Source organism: Chionomys nivalis, chromosome 1 (genome assembly GCF_950005125.1).
Source record: "Chionomys nivalis chromosome 1, mChiNiv1.1, whole genome shotgun sequence".
In the NCBI taxonomy this organism is placed as follows: Eukaryota; Metazoa; Chordata; class Mammalia; order Rodentia; family Cricetidae; genus Chionomys; species Chionomys nivalis.
In genome coordinates this window covers 31,414,513-31,433,530 of record NC_080086.1, presented here as the reverse complement: position 1 = coordinate 31,433,530, position 19,018 = coordinate 31,414,513, and the positions used below count along the sequence as shown (strand labels likewise).

Genomic DNA, 19,018 nt, shown 5'->3' with positions numbered 1-19,018 from the left:
GTCTGACATCAGTGAAAGTGGGGGTTCTTAACAGAAGGGATGCACAGGAAATGAAGCGGGGAGGAGTCAGCCATTTTAATCAAGAACATAGCAGGGCTTTTGTGTAAACAAAGGCTGTGGGAGGGGGAAAGGAAAACATTTGCATAGAAGTTTTATAAATTGGGGAAGATTAAAAAAATCTGAATTCCTTGCCACAAGACACAAATTATATAGTATTTGATAGAAAAGACTCAAAACAAATACTTCTTAAAAACCCGCATCTCACTTTTGAAGAGTCATTTTCTTCAAACTGATTATGAAGGCACTGTTCTTCTATCCTGTCCTGAGAAAAGAGACTGCAATAGAGGGGGTACCTGTTTAGTACTGGTTGGCTCAGCATGCCTGAGTTAGGCCTTCAGTACAGGGTATTAATTACCCCATCTAGTTCCTCTGCATGGTTTAAAGTGGCCCTGCCTCCCAGGGTTGGTCCCTTGGCCAGAAGATTGGCCCGGTCTCCTTGGAATGTTCGGTCTCCACTCATGCCAGAATTTACTCTCTTGGCCAGGATGAGTTTTCTCTTAGGCCTCCATTACTATTTTTACATTCTGCCTCCCTAAAGGGGTAACCCTAGAATCATCTAGGAACCAGTTAAGAGATCAGAGCTCCCCAGATACTGTCAGTATCACTGGCTTCTGGCAAGAGTCCCAAGGACATTTCTGGCTTTTAGTCAAGAAAAAAAAAAAAAAAAAAAAAAAAAACTGGTCATTTTTTTTTTTCTGGAGAATTTACAAACTTCTTGATCACAGTCACCAATTTCTTAAATTTAAAATTTATGTGAGATTTTATATGTCTTTATATTTTTAAATTTTAATTTTTGAGAATTTCATACATATATACAATGAAATGCAATTATACCTACTCCTGCTTTACCCTCCCAGCTCTCCCATATTCCCCCAACACATCTCCTTCCCAACTTTATGGTTTTTTGTTTTTTTTTTTAATTAACACACCACGGAATCCAGTCAGATATGTGTGGATCCATCCACTGGAGCATGGAAAACTTATCAGTGCCCACACCCTTACAAAAAGAATAATTCTCCTTCTCCCAGCAGCTATTAACAGCTAGTAGTTCCTCAGAAAGGCATGGGGCCTGTGGACCCTCGACCCGGTGCTTGCTTGTTCTTGTGCGGGTGATGGCAGCCGCACTGAGTTCATGAGCGCTACAGCCATGCGTGTCCACAGGGCAGTGCTGCACGGCACTCCTCCTCTGGCTCTCAAATTCCTTCTTCCCCTCTTCTACAGTGTTCCTTAAGCTGTAGTGGTGGTGCTGGTGGTGGTGGTAGTGGGAGAAGAAGTGGTGGTGGGGGTGTTGGTGTTAGTGGGGGTGCTGGTGGGGGTGCATATGCACACATACAGTGACATGTGGGAGGGGTGGTAAGTTTATAATTTCTCTCTTGGGAGGGCAGTCTGAACCCAAAGTGATTTTTAACAGATCCTTTCACTGTGCAGATCTTTTCATTGAAGACAAACTCGGTTACATCAGATCAGAGGTAGGAATACACAGGGAAAGAGGCACAGGCAGGCAAGGTTAGGAAAAAGAACAAAACTTTCACACTTACCCTACGACCACAATTATAAAATCTAGTAAATTCCAACCATTGCGGAGGTAAGCGTTGGGGTGAAAGAGAAGTCCATAGGCAATTACTTTTAAAAATGCTTCCACGGTAAAAATTATGAGAAAGAGATATTCCACTCGCTCCTAGGAAACAAAAATAGAAAAGAGAGAAAAATAAATCATTAAGTTCAGGGATTCGGAAAGTTCAGACGCAGCAGAGTTCACAGGTGCTGTCGCACTCAGCACAAGGCTTCAGCCTGCCGTGGACTGTGTGCTCAGTGTGGTCCCAGCAAAGCACATGGCCTGTAACGTCACTGGTGTCACCGCCTGTAACTCACTGGTGAAATGGCCTACTAACATCCTTCCCAGAATGCAACGTGGTGTCCAGCAATGGTGAGCACAGGTGAACAATGGTGAGATCTACAGCCTACTCCAACACCAGAGCTCCAGCTGGAGGAGAGTAAAGAGTTTTGTTGTTGCTTTCAAATGCTGTCGTTAAAATGTAAATTAGGACCATGCAAAACTTCCACTCCCAAAGAGTCCTTTAACCAGATAGCATTTTGCTGTGCCTTCTAAAGTGAGAATTCAGATGGTCTTGGTCTCCAGGGGAATAAGACCAGGACAGTGGGGATTAGAAGCAGGTGAGCTGAGCCCCAGCAATACTGTGCCAGGCTTCTGTTAACAAGCCCCAAGGGCAGCAGGCTGGGTTTCATGAGGGGACTAGCTGACATCCAAAATAAATGTAAAAACACTGCCCTGAAGAAATTGAGGGTATCAATTTCTGAAAAGAGGCAATATGTGGATCCCGAAATTTGAGATCTCTCTTGTGGGAAAATAGCTCTCTGTCCAAAGACACACTGTAGGTAACCAACCTACAGGAGCTGAACAGGGACTAGGTGGTGAATACAAAAGCCTGCTTTTCTTCTCAAGGGGCAAAGCAGTCTTTTCTCCCCTAACACCTAGGAGAAACATTGGTGCTTAGCATGTAATTCTTATCCTAACTGCACTCACCTGAATTGACTCTGGGGAGCACATGTTTTTCTTCTTAACCACTGTTTTCCCTCTCCCTACCCTAAAACAGAGCCTGGCGGCACGACCTGGACCTGGTGGAGACTGCTTGGGTCCCCTCATTCTCCACAGCTCAGCCTTGCAGGAGCCTCAGGCAGCCTCTTCCTGGAGCCAGAAAACACCAGGCAGGGACAGTCTATCCCAGGTCACAAAGCAGGCTGGGCCAGTCCACAGCTTCCAAGAGGCTCTCAGCTCAGGATCCTATGACCCTCTCTGCCAGGCCAAGGAACACTCACTGAAGACCTCTGGGCCCACACACAAACAAGCCACATACCAGAGAGGCCCACTACCCCTGATGACTTGCCATCTCCCGTGAAGGCCTTCTCTGGGGGCTATACAGGTTCTGAGGACTCTGTGGGAAACTAGGCCAGAACAGATGGCCAGTGCTTTTTGTCACTCTTCCCATCCCTAGACATCAAGGAGCACCAGGCTCACTGTGAGGAGTCCTGGGAAAAACAATCTGTGGCCTCGATGGTAAACATGACAATTCTAGGCCTCACCCAGAGTTGCCAGAGAAGGTCACCTGGCTACCGTACCTAGGAATGGGTGATCTACACAATTCCAGGGGAGTTGAGACCAAGTCTAAGAACTACCGATCCACATGCTGCTGAAGCCCTCAAGCAGGTAGGAATAATGGGGAGGAAGTGAGTGGTCAGTCGGGTTTAATTAGCACCTCAGGTCCTTTACTTCTACTTCTTTTAGCACCAACAAGTTGGCCTGCAGATGTGACTGCCTTGTTCTAGGGAGCAGGACCAATCTACCCTGCATGGTAGGGTCAACGTCTTTGTATCAGATGGTGCTGGGTGAGAACAGAGCCTTGCACATTGAAGGGACAAGCAGGTTACAGAAGGTGCTACTATAGCCTGAGGATGGTGGGAGAAGAAGCTGTCAGTCACTCGTTGGTTTCCACACTCCACCCCAGGATAGCTAAGAGCTGCATTAAACACCAGAAAACAGTTCCATTCCTATTCATACTCCCCAACCCTCCACAGCTCCACCCCATCCGGACTCCCCAACCCTCCACAGCTCCACCCCCATCAGGACTCCCCAACCCTCCACAGCTCCACCCCCATCCGGACCCCCCAACCCTCCACAGCTCCACCCCATCCGGACTCCCCAACCCTCCACAGCTCCACCCCCATCAGGACTCCCCAACCCTCCACAGCTCCACCCCCATCCGGACTCCCCAACTCTCCACAGCTCCACCCCCATCCGGACTCCCCAACCCTCCACAGCTCCACCCCCATCCGGACTCCCCAACCCTCCACAGCTCCACCCCCATCCGGACTCCCCAACCCTCCACAGCTCCACCCCCATCCGGACTCCCCAACCCTCCACAGCTCCACCCCCATCCGGACCCCCCAACCCTCCACAGCTCCACCCCATCCGGACTCCCCAACCCTCCACAGCTCCACCCCCATCAGGACTCCCCAACCCTCCACAGCTCCACCCCCATCCGGACTCCGAAGCCCTCCACAGCTCCACCCCCATCCGGACTCCCCAACTCTCCACAGCTCCACCCCCATCCGGACTCCCCAACTCTCCACAGCTCCACCCCCATCCGGACTCCCCAACCCTCCACAGCTCCACCCCATCCGGACTCCCCAACCCTCCACAGCTCCACCCCATCCGGACCCCCCAACCCTCCACAGCTCCACCCCCATCCGGACTCCCCAACCCTCCACAGCTCCACCCCCATCCGGACTCCCCAACCCTCCACACATCTCACTCAGTTGGAGGTGCGATGACAAGAAAATTAGAGCAACAGACACTATTTGGGTAGGCACCGCCAGGTTCCGTGGGTTTCCACTCATGAACACCTTCATTGCTTTTGTTTTTATTCACTTGCCCACCCACATACCCAACTACTAGGCATGCATGTACCTTTCTTCCCCTGCATCCAGCCCATTCATTCGTGTATGCATCTACCCATCTACCCATTCATTATCCATCCATCCATACACATATCCACACATTTATCCATGCCTGCGTCCTTGCTTCTGTCCACTCAGTCATTACCTGTCCATCTCACTCAGTCCTCCAGGACAACTAGGATACAATCAGATGAACTGCCAGAAACTGACTCTGGAGTTTCCTCTCAGCTGTCTGGACAATAAGCATCCTGGAAGAGACAGCACCCAAGCTCGGGTTTTACCCTCCTCAGGAAGAGCTGCTGCAGTGTCCCAAAGACACCTAGGGCCCTATATTCTGGGAAACCTGAATTCCTACATGGCTTTAATAAACAGCTGGAACTCTTGATCCAGACTACCTGGCATCAAGAAAAAGTCTGTTTATCCCCACATCACCGGTTGCTTTCCTGGCATGAAAAGAGAGCACCATAAGGAGGTGGGCCCCTCAAGGTGGTGCAGAGGCAGACCGCAGGTTTGCACACCCAGGGTGTGATACACCATTCTGCTCTCTGTGATAGGAGGATGGGAGACGTAAAGTCTGTTCTTTGTTCCAAGCCGTTTGAACTGAATCAAATCTTCATGAAGACTACCACAGACATGTTTATGTGTACTGTTGGATGCTGGAGACCCTTCGGGAGGGGCAGGCTCTGAAACAGACCCTAGCGGTCTGGTACAACAGAGAGGGAGCTGTAAATGCACAGGCAGTGCCAGCACAGTCATGAGTGGTGCCGAGGGCAAGCACCGTTGGCTGTGGAAGAACAAAGTTGGGGTCTGAGTTGACTCTGCAGGGATGAGATGAAGGCTGGGAAGCAGGAATACAGAGTATAGCTTGGAGGCCAGACACTCCAGGAGGAGAGAAACTGAAGGGGGAAGATCAAACCAAGGAGAAAAATCAAGCAGCTATAATGTAGTGTGAGAACAGACCCATAGGGTGGCAAGAGCAAGACCATTAGAGGTTTGTGGACATTCCTGAACACTAGGGGCCAGTGTTTGGAAGGGATCCATGCAGAAGTTATGGGCTAGGCTGGACTGGACTTACTGATGATGAGACATGTAGAGGCAGGTCTCACTGCAGAGTTCAGTTGACAGGTAGGACTCAATGAGGCCTCCCAGGGAGGACACAGACTAGAGAGAAGTCTAGAGGATGATTCAATGCAGTCAGGAAAATACGAAAGCAGTGTGCACATTCTGGCAGACATGACAGGACCCTGCTTCAAGTCACAGAGTGGCATACAGATGGTCTAATTAACCTCCTCTTGACACAGAAAAGAGACGGACACCAGGGAGAAATGAGGCAAGAGGATGAGAAGCCAGGCTCCCTGACATTCATTCAGTCTCAAGGTCTGTTCGCTGTGGGACAATGGTCTTGTACCCTGTAAAGATCTGTCAACTTGTATTGGTTTAATAAAACGCTGACTGGCCAGTAGTATAGGCAGGGCAACCAGAATACAAGAATTCTGGGAAAAGGAAAGGTTCAGTCTGCAGACACAGAGGGAGCAAGATGAGAATGCCTCATTGATAAAAAAGGTGCCAAGCCATGGGGTTAACACAGACAAGACTTATGGGTTAAGATATAAGAGCTAATAAGAAGCCTGAGCTAATAGGTCAACCAGTTTATAATTAATGTAGACCTCTGTGCATTTCTTTGGGATTGAACAGCTATGGGACCTGGAAGGACAGAAGTCTCTGTCAATGTCTGTTCAGCTTGTGCTGCCTCCCAGGAACCACGGAAACCTTTCTCACAGGTCCCCACTTACTCTCCAAGAATAGGTTCAAAGCCCTCGTGGTAAGTTGTCTAAAGGTCTGAGATAGAACTGAAAGAGGCCCACACCTTGAATTCCAGCACTTGGGAGGCAAAGCAGGCAAATCTCTGAGTTCTAAGTCAACTTGGTCTACTAAGGAATTTCAGGCCAGTCAGGGTTGCATAGTGAGGTAAACAGTGACAAATATATCAAAAATATCAAATGTGGGAAAAGCATGGTGTTCAGAAGGAGAGCAAGAAAGGGTAACATTTGGTGATGGGAGGACAGAATGCAGGCAAACAACACAATCATGACAGAGGACAGGAAGCTAATTGGTTTTCTTTGGCTTGTTTTTTTGAACTACACACACACACATACACACACACACACACACACACACACACACTGTCTCTCTCTGAGGATAAGTCCACAAGAATGTAATTGATAGTCCAAGTGTGAAGCCCCAGGCAAAGCTCTATGGCTCTGGAATGGCTATTCCCTGAGATGCACAGTTTGGGGCTGGGCAAGTGTCTGTTAGGCTACCATAATCTAGCTGTGAGTTCATTACAATAAATTGATAACAAAATGCAGAGAGTCCAGGAACTAAGAAAAGAAGGTCTGGACAAGAATCCAGAGACATTTGCCTTTTAGTAACAAGTCTAGTATGCAGTCACAGCATAGCCCGTGAGACTGGACAAACTTTACAGCCAGCTGGTTGATCCCTTCAGAGCATACACTGAACTGCCACAGAAATATCTAAGTGCCCAAGGGGATGAGCGGAAGTCAAGTTTGTCAAAGAGCATTCCTTCAGGTGTTCAGATGCTTCTGGGCCCTGAGTACACACACAATCCCTCATAGCCCTCCCAAGGCATCAGGTCCAACACCAGAGGACTGTGTGTGCACGCGTATGCACGTGCACCTGTTTGTGTATTCTGAAGAGCACACAGCTCCCTGGGGAAGTGGTATAAGTCTGACATGTGACCCGTCCCTTTCTGTGATCCTGGGACTTGAGAAATGTCAGCAACCAACTAGAGCAGACTAAAATCCCTGTTCGCGCTGTTCTGGGTGGAGGAGGTACCTGCAGCAGAGGCTAAAACAGCTTCTCTGGGCTTCCTGGGGACTCTGCTGTTCCTCTGACAGTGGGAGTCCTGGCTGCCCGGGGCGGCATGATGGCTGCCTTCTTCCTAGCACTCTCTCTTGCAACCCCATATCGTTTCCCCTCATCCTTTCCTTTCAAATGTCTCCTCACTTTCTCCTCTCCTTGGCCACGTTCTAGCAGATCTGCTGACCGATGGAGGCCCATGGCTGCACTCAAGTCTGAAATCTTCAGATGAACTGAATGGAAAGGGCCATGGCTTTAGGAACAGGACATTTTCCAAACACCTCATAGAACTTGGCATGGATATGTATGGGATTTCACCATCTTCCATTTATCTTGTATTTATGTATGTCTTACCCATTCAGCTACATGGTAGGCTCTCAAGGGACACAAGTCTATGACATTTCGATAGTAATAATGAATCAATCCTCTTGATTCCAGCACTGAGTGGTTTGTGTCTTTAAGCAAGTCACTTCACTTATCTGAATCAGTTTTATCATATGTAAAAGGAGGAGAAACTCTGTCTTACTGCACTGAGCCCTGGGCATCTCAGGCTGTGGCAAGACAGGGGAAGTCAGTGGCATTAGGGTGCTTGAATGTTAACAGGGCTGTGTTAGCTCAATATTGGTTTCCAGAGGTCCTGACCCTGGGGAATGGAGTCCAGGGAGCTAGTCTGATGTAAACAGAAAACATGGACAGAACGCAAGGGCCTCCCTTTTACTGGCAAGTCTGAAAACTTTTGTCAACTAACTATGTTTGGGATGTAATCTAACAGAAGGAACACTACTCTGTGCCTTTTTCTTATAGCTGGGAACCCACCTCTTGCCCCTCCAAAATCCAGTAGTATGTAAGAATGGCAGTCTCAGATCTGGTTAAGGCCAGGTGGACATCAGGGAATGGAAGACATCTGTCATTAATGAATTTATATTCATGAGCAGAAGCCACAGCAGTGTAGGTCTTTTAGGATGGGGACAACCATGGAGGACTAGCAGGCTATTCACATATGTGTGTGTAGGCAGCACACACACCCGAAAGAGCTAGGAGATGCTAAATGCCACCAACCAAAGTTGGGAACTCACACCAGAGAGCCTGTGGGTACCAACGGAAATTTATGTGAGTGTATTTCTCAAAGCTGCCAAGAAGTCTGCCCCAAGTAGAATTGATGAGCTCAGTTGCACAATTTCCTCTCAGGACAACACACACAGACAGCAAGCACAACAGCCCATTTTACACAGCACGCCATATTCCAAATTGCTTCATAACGTAAGCACCATTCACCCCGACCTCTAAGCCATCTTCTGTCTTTTCTCCAGCCGAGAGACCAAGAAGCATACAGCCTTAACTCTATGATTTCCGGGCCTTCTCTCACACATTCCTTCAATGTCACTAAATCTTTCCTGAGTTCCACTCTGCCCGGCTAAGCAGGACATGGGTGGGCCTGTGGAACAAGAAAGCAGGACAATTAAGACCCGCATGTCCACTGCTCTCCACAGCAGAGAAGCCCCATCTGGGTGAGTATCTAGTCCAGACAATGGGCTACACCGCAGCTGTTGCTGTTCACACATTGACTGAAAGAAGCCCCGAGTCACTGTGCCCATTAGTGGATGAAGAGCCACCCCCTGGCATGGTTAGCAAAGCGGGCAGCAAGGCACAGACACTACAGAGAAATGCACATTTCGTCAGGGGTCCCCACTGCAGCCTGAAATGCGGGAAGAGGACGAGTTCCTTTCATTCCCAGAGCAAGGACTGAACAGAAGACGGAGACTATGCGTGATGGAATATCATCTAGCTGTGAAAAGGAATGAAGCTTTCATGTATGCCACAACAAGGGTAATGATTCGAAATCAAAGAACCCAATTGCAAGAGATCAAATACTGTGTGGTTCTACTCACAACAAACACCTGCACGAGCGAATTTACAGACCCAGAGAGCACATCAAAGCACTGGGGGCTGGGGAAGAAGATGAGTCCATGTTTAATGGGTGTAAAGTTTCAGTTTGGGGCAAGGATGATTCTCGGGGTGTACCTAACACCACTGAGTCAGACACTTATCTGTGGTCAGAATGGCAAGTCTTACGTTGTGTCTTTTCGCCACTGTGAAAATGGAAAGGGAACATTCTTCAGGACACTGGGTGCTTCTCAGCTCTACCCATCTAGAGTTCTGAGGTAAGAATTAAAGTGGGGTGTGCTCCACCTTGATGGGGGGTTCTTCAGAGGTGGATTAGGAGCCTGTCTGGTTGTGGGTAGGAAGTCCACATTTCAAAAGATGAAAGTGGGGGATTTGAGGGCAAGCCTCATTCGGAAGCCTTCTTTAGAAACTGTGCGGTGTTTCCAACAGTTTGGACATTACTGTAAAGGGCAAAGGGATAAGAAAAACAACCAACCAACCAAAACATTCAATGTCCCAGAGTAAAAGGAGACTTAAAAAGAAAAGTGCTACTTATTGCGGGCAAGAGGCAGGTGCATTTGGATGGTTGAAGAGGCTGTTGGTCCCACTGCCTTTCTAGGAGTTATGCACACCCCACATCCTACACAGGCTGTTTCTCTGTGCCTGCCTATTGTGCAAAGTTGAGTGATTACCAGTTTCCTTCATGCACATCTCCTTCCCTAAGGGCCTGTCTTACTTCACTACCAGGGAACAGCAGGAAGTTCGGGGCTCAAGTCAGAGTGTGGGGGACGAGACCTGCTCACCGCCTCCCAGTCCTACCCTACCTCAGACCTGTATTCTCCTGGAGCACATGGTTTTCTAAGTGGAAACCCCTGCCAGGAGGCAGGCTCCTCCATTCCTGCTTGGTGTCCAGCATTTGAACTATTGACCTTTACAAACTGTTGCCCTTTTCTTGGAGACAACAGGAAGCCTAAGGTCGCTCAGGCCAGTCTTCTCCCTCCCCACTGAACCTCCCCACCTAAGGCCACTGATCTCATTGGAGTCTGTTAGAATCCTTTCCTCTCTTAGGTGAAAAAGAGATGACCATGGGTGACAAATATTGCCAATTAGGGCTGGATCGTGGAAGGACAAGCATTGGCTTAGTGAGTGTGGGTTGATGGGTAATTTTCCAATTTGGAGGAGTATCCAGGCAAAGCCTTTCGCACTTTACTAACTACCTAACATTCACTTGAGGTGAGCAACACTTAGCTAGGCAACAGGACTACTCTCTGCCCATCTCACAGCTACCCCCATTCTGGGTCCAATTATTGACTATCTAAATACTGGCTTAGTTAGGATTTTTATTGCTGTGAAGAGACACCATGACCACGGCAACTCTTATAAAGAAAATATTTAATTGGGGTGGCTTGGTTACAGTTTCAGAGGTTCAGTGATGGAGGAAGGTCATTGGTTAATTAATAAAGAAACTGCTTGGCCTGATAGGTTAGAACATAGGTGGGTGGAGTAAACAGAACAGAATGCTGGGAGGAAGAGGAAGTGAGCTCAGATGCGAGGCCGCTGCTCTCCAGGGCAGACGCGATGAAGCTCCGACCCAGGATGGATGTAGACTAGAATCTTCCCGATAAGCACACCTTGGGGGGCTATACACATTAATAGAAATGGGTAATCAAGATGTAAGAATTAGCCATTAAGAAGCTAGAGCTAATGGGCCAGGCAGTGTTTAAAAGAATACAGTTTGTGTGTTGTTATTTCGGGGCATAAGCTAGCCAGGCGGCAGGGAACTGGGTGGCAGGAATGCAGCCCGCAGCTCCCCACAACAGTTCAGTCCATTATCATCATGATGGGGAACATAGGGGCGCTCAGACAGACAAGGTGCTGGAGGAACAGCTGAGAGTCCTATATCTCGCAGGCAACAGGAAGCTGACTGACACACTTGGTATCCTGAGTATAGGAAACCTCAAAACCCAACCCTACAATGACACACTTCCTCCAACAAGGCCATACCCACCCCAACAAAGTTGCACCTCCTAACAGTGACACTCACTATGAGATTATGGGGACCAGGTGCATCCATACCACCACAGACACTCAAACAGCATTAGCCCTGTTTTACAGTCATCTAGGCAATTTTATTGCTCAGAAGCCTTCAGCAGTTCCCCGTGACCTTCAAGCGAGTCCAGCTTTCTGAGAGCAGATCCAGGATTCATCATAATCTAGCCACATCCCTGATCACCACTCATTGTTCCAGCCAACCCAGAATCTCACGACACCCAAACCAGATTGGCTAGCTGTGAAAGGTCCCTTTTTCCACTCCTCTATCCTCCTTCATCACCTAAGGTCCAGTTCAATGGCCACCACCTGCCTCCCTTGCCTCAAGGGGTGGAAGGAGCCCACTTGGGCCTGCAGCACCCTTTGCACACAGGGCCATCACAGCACACTTTATGGTGCATGTGGTTTCTTCGTTCTTCTCTCCTCCAGGGAATCAGCATCTACAGGGCAGAAGTAGGTGTCTTTGCCGCCCATGGTTCAGGGGAGCCTTTCCACTAAAGGCAAAGGAGCGGAGGAGAAACGGCTCAAGGTTCATACATATCTGGGCTCAAACCACAAGCTACACAAACTGTTTCAGGTTCAGCTTCTTTGCTATTGAAGTGGGAATAATTAATCATGCCCTTGGGTCATTCTGAGAATGAGAAACCAGAGCTGCCACTTTGAGTGGCAATTGCCGTCTTGCAAGCTTGCATTCACGGCTGCATTCTATGTGCAAACATGCATGTACATAGAAAGTGTGCAACACACCTTTGTTGAGTGGACCCATCATCTCTGTTCTAATGGCTCTGAGTATCCTCCCAGAGGGCAGCAGTCAGCAACACTGCCTGATGCCTCTCCTCCTCCTCCCTGCTCACATCAGCTGTCCTCCCTTTTAAGTGGTGGCATATTCCCGGTCCTCTCTTGATTGTCTTTATTTCAACAAAAACAAGAGGCACGAGGCCCCACATCTACTCTCTATTATCAAAACCACACGAAAACATCAAAATAAACTCCCCTGCTGTATTCTGTTTGCTGAGTTCTATTTGTTCAGAACCCTCATGGGCATCTCGTTCCTCAGCCCTCTGATCCACAGGAATAGGTTCCATTCTAGTTTCACAGACTCCCATAGCTATGTGCATTTTCCTGTATCTCGGGAAAGCCACTGTCCCTTGGTATGAATGAGGGGACTAAGGAAGGTCTTAGAGGTGGAGGTTCCATGTCTTTAGAAGGTTTGATAACCACATGATCATCGCCTCCGTGGGAACTGTCTGGGCAGAACTTCAGCTCCCACAGTGGGTACTTTTGCATCCATCTGGTATGCATGCTGAGTCTCATGGCCCCAAGTGGACAAGGAAGAGTGAGTACTTTTCTCCTCTTCCCTGTCCTCTTTCTATCCCATCCCCACCATCACCACATCACAATCACAATGCATGACCACTGTTATCTCCTTCTCCACCTCCATCACACCACCGTCACCGCCACTAGCATCACCACCACACTACCCACGTGATCACTGCCACTGTCACCCGCCATCTTCATGCCATCCTTTGTAGAAACATTTCCTCCATTTGCACTGCAGTTGACCAGATTCTTCAGTCCTGCTCCCACTAGCAGCGCTGCATGCGCGGTGCGAGCCTCATCTCTGTGACTACATAAGGAAGCTCACCAGAGAGGGTAGAGGATCTTCCACAACATAGTTAGTGAGAGATAGAGCTGCAATAACATTTGTTTTGTTTTTCTTCATTTGGGGGGTTTATAGAGAAAGCTAAACCCTACCAGCTTTCTCCTCCACTACGCTAGGGCTCTAGCATTTTTGTCAGAATGAGGATGTGTTCTGGGGTGGGATGACTGGTCTCTGGGTGACACTCAGCAATGTAAGCAAGCCTGTGCCAGCATCCCCAGCCCAGGACACTCAGTCCTTGCATGGCATTTAGACATAGGGCTGCAGAAGTCACCACAGCTGTTCTAAAGACCCATGGTCTTTTCCCACAACTGGTCAAACCCCACCACCAAGTGTGGCGTGCAGCTAACTACAAACCAACCACTGGTCTCATTTCTCATGGGACTGCAATCCTTGCCACCACCCACTGTGGTATGTGACCCAGCCTAACAACTGTGGTGAGAAGGAAAGGTTTCTGATTGGTGCTCTGGTGCTGGCCACACTCATGTTTGTAGGACATAATTGGGACCATGATGGGCGCAGGGTGAGGGCGGCAGCAGTGAGCCAAGGGTGACAAGAGCATGGGATGGAAAGGCCTCAAATCTAACACGAGTCGCAAAGTGGTGAGTTAATTCGGATGCTGCCCTCGTTTGGGGCTCCTTTACCCTGTCCTCATGAAAGCTGTTCTAGACGTGCATTTTCCACCTCCGTCCACACAGTCCACATCTCACTCAAGTCCAGCTCATTTTCACACATCGGGGAAAAAGCAAGTGCGTGTAAGCCTGGCACGGGAAGATGATCTCAGATCATGGTCCGACTAGACCTCCAGCACGGCCTAGACTGCTATCAGAGGGCAGCCGGCAGGGCTCCAAGCTCAGCTCTCCTTGCAGCACATGACTGACAGTGGAGGACTCGCTGCAGGGGGCAGGTACTCACTCTACAGGCCTTGAAGCAGCCAGGCTGAACCACAGAGGCCCTGTTATCCTACCACCAGCGACACCCAGGGGTGAAGAATGTGGGGGCACAGACTTGGGGTTCTCCTATCTTATCTGAGCATGTTCTTACCTTCAAAGGATGAAGGAACATTTGAGCAAGGAATGTCCCATCACCTCACACTGAGTGCTGTACCGTTTTAGCAGAGGTCCCTAGTCCTGAGTCATCAGGCTCCACTCCTCTTCCCTCCCCACGTGCTGTCCCTTGTCATCCCCCAGAGCCTCACTTCCTACCTTCCTGCTCTCACACCCCTAGGGGCCAACTGTATTCAGTCCCTAGGAGAGGACTGTTCTGCCTTCTCCATGTCTGGTGACCTCCTTCTCCTGTGCTCACCCTTGCCTTTGGTCCATCTGCCTGTCTGCTTATTTAGCATATTCCTATCTGGCTCTAGAGCTCACATGACAAACTTTCTGAGTGTAGCCAGCGACTTAGGAACTGAGTAACCTGGAGCTATGTCTCAGCATATTCTATGCCCGCAATGCTTTGTGCAGGGCTAAGAACCCACATGACTTCCCACCATGAAGGACAGCGAGAGTCACCATGGTTAATGTCCCAGCCCTTTCCTTCCTCTCCTGTCCAGAGCTCCTTATGCAGACAGTGGGCTGTCCTGGCCCAAGCTGCTTCACTGAGCAGGTGTGCAACTTGGTGTGCAACTCCAGGCACAGTGAAAGATGGCTTCCTTCTAAAACAACCCTTCTCCACCCATACCATGTGAATTCAACAAGGAGCCCCATCACTGTCAATATGGAGAACAAGGTCTGGGGACGCTGCACTCTGAGGCATAGACACAAAGATACGCCTATAAGCACTGTATGTCCTCACTCATATGTGGAGATCAAGAGGCTTGATCCTCATAGAAAAGACTCAAATAATCACTAGAGGCTGGAGGTGGAGGCAAAGAGTGTGGCCTGGCCATAGGCACCAACATGTAATAATAGAGGAACAACTGGTTCTGGTGTTCTATAGCACAGCACAGTGACTGCGCTCTATAACTAGGGACAATACAGTCACTAAAAGCACAGCAGTGACCATGGTCCACAGCCATGAACAGTATGGACACTAAAAGCAGAAACTAAAGGACCCTGACTCACCCAAGTATAGGCACTGGAGGAGGTAAAAATGCTAATGACACTAGGTTGGTCATTATGTCTTAGAGACATGCTTACAATTTCCTTATTGTCTCCAATAAATATGCACAGATATCACATATCAATTAGGAAATCAAAGAGTATAAGATGCTACCTCTGTCATGTGGCCTCACAGTCTACAGGAGGCTGGACAGCACACATCATGCAGACAAATTATCATGCAGGGCCACATGTGGACACGCCTTCAGTGATCACCACGGACACCAGAAATGTAGGACAGGAGAAAGGGTAGATTTGCTAGGGCTGGAGGCTGGCGTGTATGACGTCAGATAATTGAGTCTTTGTCACATGTGGGCAATAAGGTTTCCCAGGAGACACAAAAGGAAGAGCCTTTTTTGCCTTAATTTTCACTGTAGAACAAAATGGTAGATGTATTTGGTGAAAAATATATGAATATGTGAAAATATCATAATGATGATCATGGCAGTGTTTGCTGAGACAGTGAAACAGCTACTAATATTTTGCACTTATTATAACCTAGACTATGTGCTAAATGATGCCGGGTGGAAAGAGAAGGCTTAGAGCACAGCAGGTTTTGAGTGATAGCACAGGGGCCACATTTGCACTAAAGAGATAGCACCTGGGTGTAAGACCCACCGTGAAGGCCTCAGGCTGTAACTCAGTGGTGGAGGCCCTGTGTTCAAACCTCAGTGAGGTGTGTGTGTGTGTGTGTGTGTGTGTGTGTGTGTGTGTGTGTGTGTGTGTGAGAGAGAGAGAGAGAGAGAGAGAGAGAGAGAGAGAGAGAGAGAACCACAGTGATGAAGTGATAATGGTTTGAGACTGAAGGGTAATAAGTGTTTTAGGGAGATAATAGGTAAGGCCACGTTTGGATGCCCTCGACTGGACAGAGAGACACCTGCAGGGTTCCAGAAATGGAATAGTGATGGTTGACTAGAAAGGGCACGAGTAGCTCGGAGAGCAGGCATTCTGCACACAGCCTACAGGCCACAGAGCCGCCATGGCTAGATGGCTGCCTCGTTATCCCAAAGGCAATCTAATTTTAAAAAGTGTTTCTTGCGAGCTATAAACAGTCATAATTCTGGCTTTCTGTTGGCGTCTCCTTTTCCCTGTAAAAATGGACCTGCACATGTTGCTGATTGGTTCAATTATGGTATTATAAAACAGAAAGCAGAAAACGGTAGGGGGCATGCCCTGAAATGGGGTATTTAGTCAAGGTGACTCATGACCTCGTCCTTGGGGTCCTCAGCAGGGGGAGGTGAGCTCTGGGTCGTCTCCCCAGGTGAGGAGGAATTCAGTGCTGGGAATCTTAGGACATGGACCTCCAGGGGCCATGGACTGGAGATCCCCGCAATCCCCCGATCTTTCCAATGGCCCGTGTCCCAGGGTCTTCACCCTAAAGCTGCAGAACGGCCACTGAAGTATTGTTCGCTGTGGCTTCCTTGGTCGCTGTCATAGTGGGGAGGCAGAGCACTGACCCAAAATGTGGCTTGGCCAATCTGAACTCCTAGCTCCTGCTTCATGCTTCCTGCCAGGTCCTAGGCCCAGTGCTTTATATAAATTTTTACACACTTATCTCTGACCCCTGGGAGGCTAGTTGACAGCCCCACGCTGCACTGACTTTTACAGCATGGCAGAGCACACTGAATTGCTGGGTCCCTTACGGCCTCTAACTGTTTCTCCCTCTGGGAACACGGCAAGGCAATGACTAGGTTACAGCAGCAACAGACTGTTCTTGAAGTCAGAACCCTAGGTTCTAATTTTAGTCTCTCCGATGTCACCTGGTGACCCGGGAGAGGTCACCAGTCTCTGCAGATCTGATTTTTCTCATCCATGAAATGAACAGGCTGGTTTATCCGTCGCTCCTAAACTTGGCTCTCTCAGACACCTAGATAGGCTCTGGGCCTCCATCCAAGATCTACTGATCCGAAGTCTTCTGGATTTGGCTATCAGAACTTCTGGCAAGCTCCCCAGCCTGAAGAATGTAAATAATCTCCATGGCTACTTTCGGGCACAGTATTCTCTTAATCTCATATGTGTTCCCCACCCAGGGCCCGCTTTGGCAGCTGAGAGGGAGAACGCTCTGCAAGAAATCAGCCTGGGTTCCACGCATGGGGTGTGAAGGAAGCACTGCCCACAGAGTGGCAGTATGGGGCTAATGCACTGGGTGGACAGAACCAGCATCAGGCAGCCTACAGGTGAGAGGCTCTGGCGGGCCAGCAGTCAGCTAGGGCAATACGCTGACTACGCTCCATGTACACAGCTTCACGGTGAGGACTCCGGGGAACACACAGAAAGGTCTGTCTGTATTCCTGGGGACTGTCACCCACACAGGGTGACCACTACAGACCCAGGAATACAAGTAACAAGTACAGACTGAAGAACAGGGTGGGGCTGCTCCCATGGGAGCAAACAGTGTTTACATACATGAGAGTCCAGCATTGGTCCCATGCATGCCTGGCTGCCCTCGACAAGAGAAGAGGAAGGGGGCAGGGTAGGGAGGCATTCAAGATGAGTTATCTCATTTCTGATCCTCAGGTAAGACATTTCATGTTTCTGCCTTCCAGTTGGGAACAATCTTTGCCCTGCTCACTCAGGATGAACACTAAGAGCAGATCTACAGCAAGTTAGGGACATCGCTTGTTACTGTCTGAGTGTTTGTGTCTGCCGTGCCCCCAGCTCATATGCTCAAATTTGAACCACAGGGCTAATGGCTTGGCTCAGATCTCAGGCCTTGGTAGGAATGGCACTGGCACCCACTACCTAGGCTGGGCTGAGGTGGGAGGCATGTGGTACCCGAGGGTGAGCAAAGGGCTTGAATTCTATCTAAAGTACTTCCAACCTCCTAGAAGTTTCTCAACTTGATAATCAGAGCCATCCCTTGCAGATGGGGAGCACAGGATGATCCAGAATGGGGATGACACCTGGAGGTTATGGGGGGCTTTTATTTGCTTAGGTGTATTTTATCACTCTTTGTCCTGCGAGGAAAGAAAGAGTGTCTGTCTTGCAGTGTGAGAGAGGCAGAAGTTGAAGCGGGCTTAGCTGCTCCATGGTAGAGAGGTTGATACCCAAGTTCTCCAATTCCAGACTTTGTGTCCAAAGCAGCCTGAGGGGTGCCGGGTGACTACGGGGCCCAGCTTCGCTCTAACAGTCCAGCAGGCAGATTTCCTTTCCTAGTCTCTGAATCTAGACCTCTGTGGGCTGGAATGGTGTCCCCTTCCTCAGAGCCTCAAGATGAAACCTTATCTGGAAATGGCCCCTGTGGATAGAACTGGACAGTGTGAGGTCATCCCAGAGGAGAGCATGTGCAGCCACATGCTGGCAGAGGCAGAGCCAGGCCATCTGGTGCTTCCAGAGGAAAGTCAAGGTTTCTGGCCATCACCAAAAGCGAAGCGAAAACTCGGGACAGCTTCCCTTGAGAGCGGCCCTACCCACAGCTTAATTCCGGATTCTGGCCTCCAGAATATAAAAATACTTTGTCTTAAGAACTTCCTTTTTATTGTACTTTGGTCCAGTACCCCTGAGAAACGAACACAAAGCCACTGTGAAGCTCCAGTTCCTCTACAGTGCAGTCTACATAGTCCACAGAGGAGGCACCAGCATGGGATAAACACTGCTCCCCAACTACTTCAGATTTACCACCACTGCAGCCTGGGGGACATCTCTGATTTTAAGGAGCTATCCCATGTCCTGCCTCTTGGGGACACATTATGGGGACCCATGTTAGAGAGGCAGGCAGAGGAGCACGCGCACGTGCGCACACACACACACACACACACACACACACCACACCACACAAAGTTGGCTGACTGGCCCTCAGGCTGGGGCTTCTGCTATACTGTAGAGAGCTGAGCTCCCCTCCGAGACAGTCCTGTGACTGGATGACTTACTACTCCATATCTGTCTCACTAGATGCCTCTGGCACTTGGAT

At 49.2% G+C, this 19,018-nt stretch overlaps 1 protein-coding gene across 6 annotated transcripts in view; it reads right to left on the bottom strand.

Moving 5' to 3' along the window:
* Positions 1 to 19,018, bottom strand: part of Cacna1c (calcium voltage-gated channel subunit alpha1 C) — a 562,741-nt gene that overhangs the window by 209,081 nt on the left and 334,642 nt on the right. For all 6 annotated transcript variants that reach the window (XM_057773598.1, XM_057773572.1, XM_057773590.1 and 3 more), the window contains exon 4: positions 1,599 to 1,738. In XM_057773598.1, coding sequence (XP_057629581.1) covers positions 1,599 to 1,738 — 140 coding nt within the window. The remainder of the gene's footprint in view (positions 1 to 1,598; positions 1,739 to 19,018) is intronic.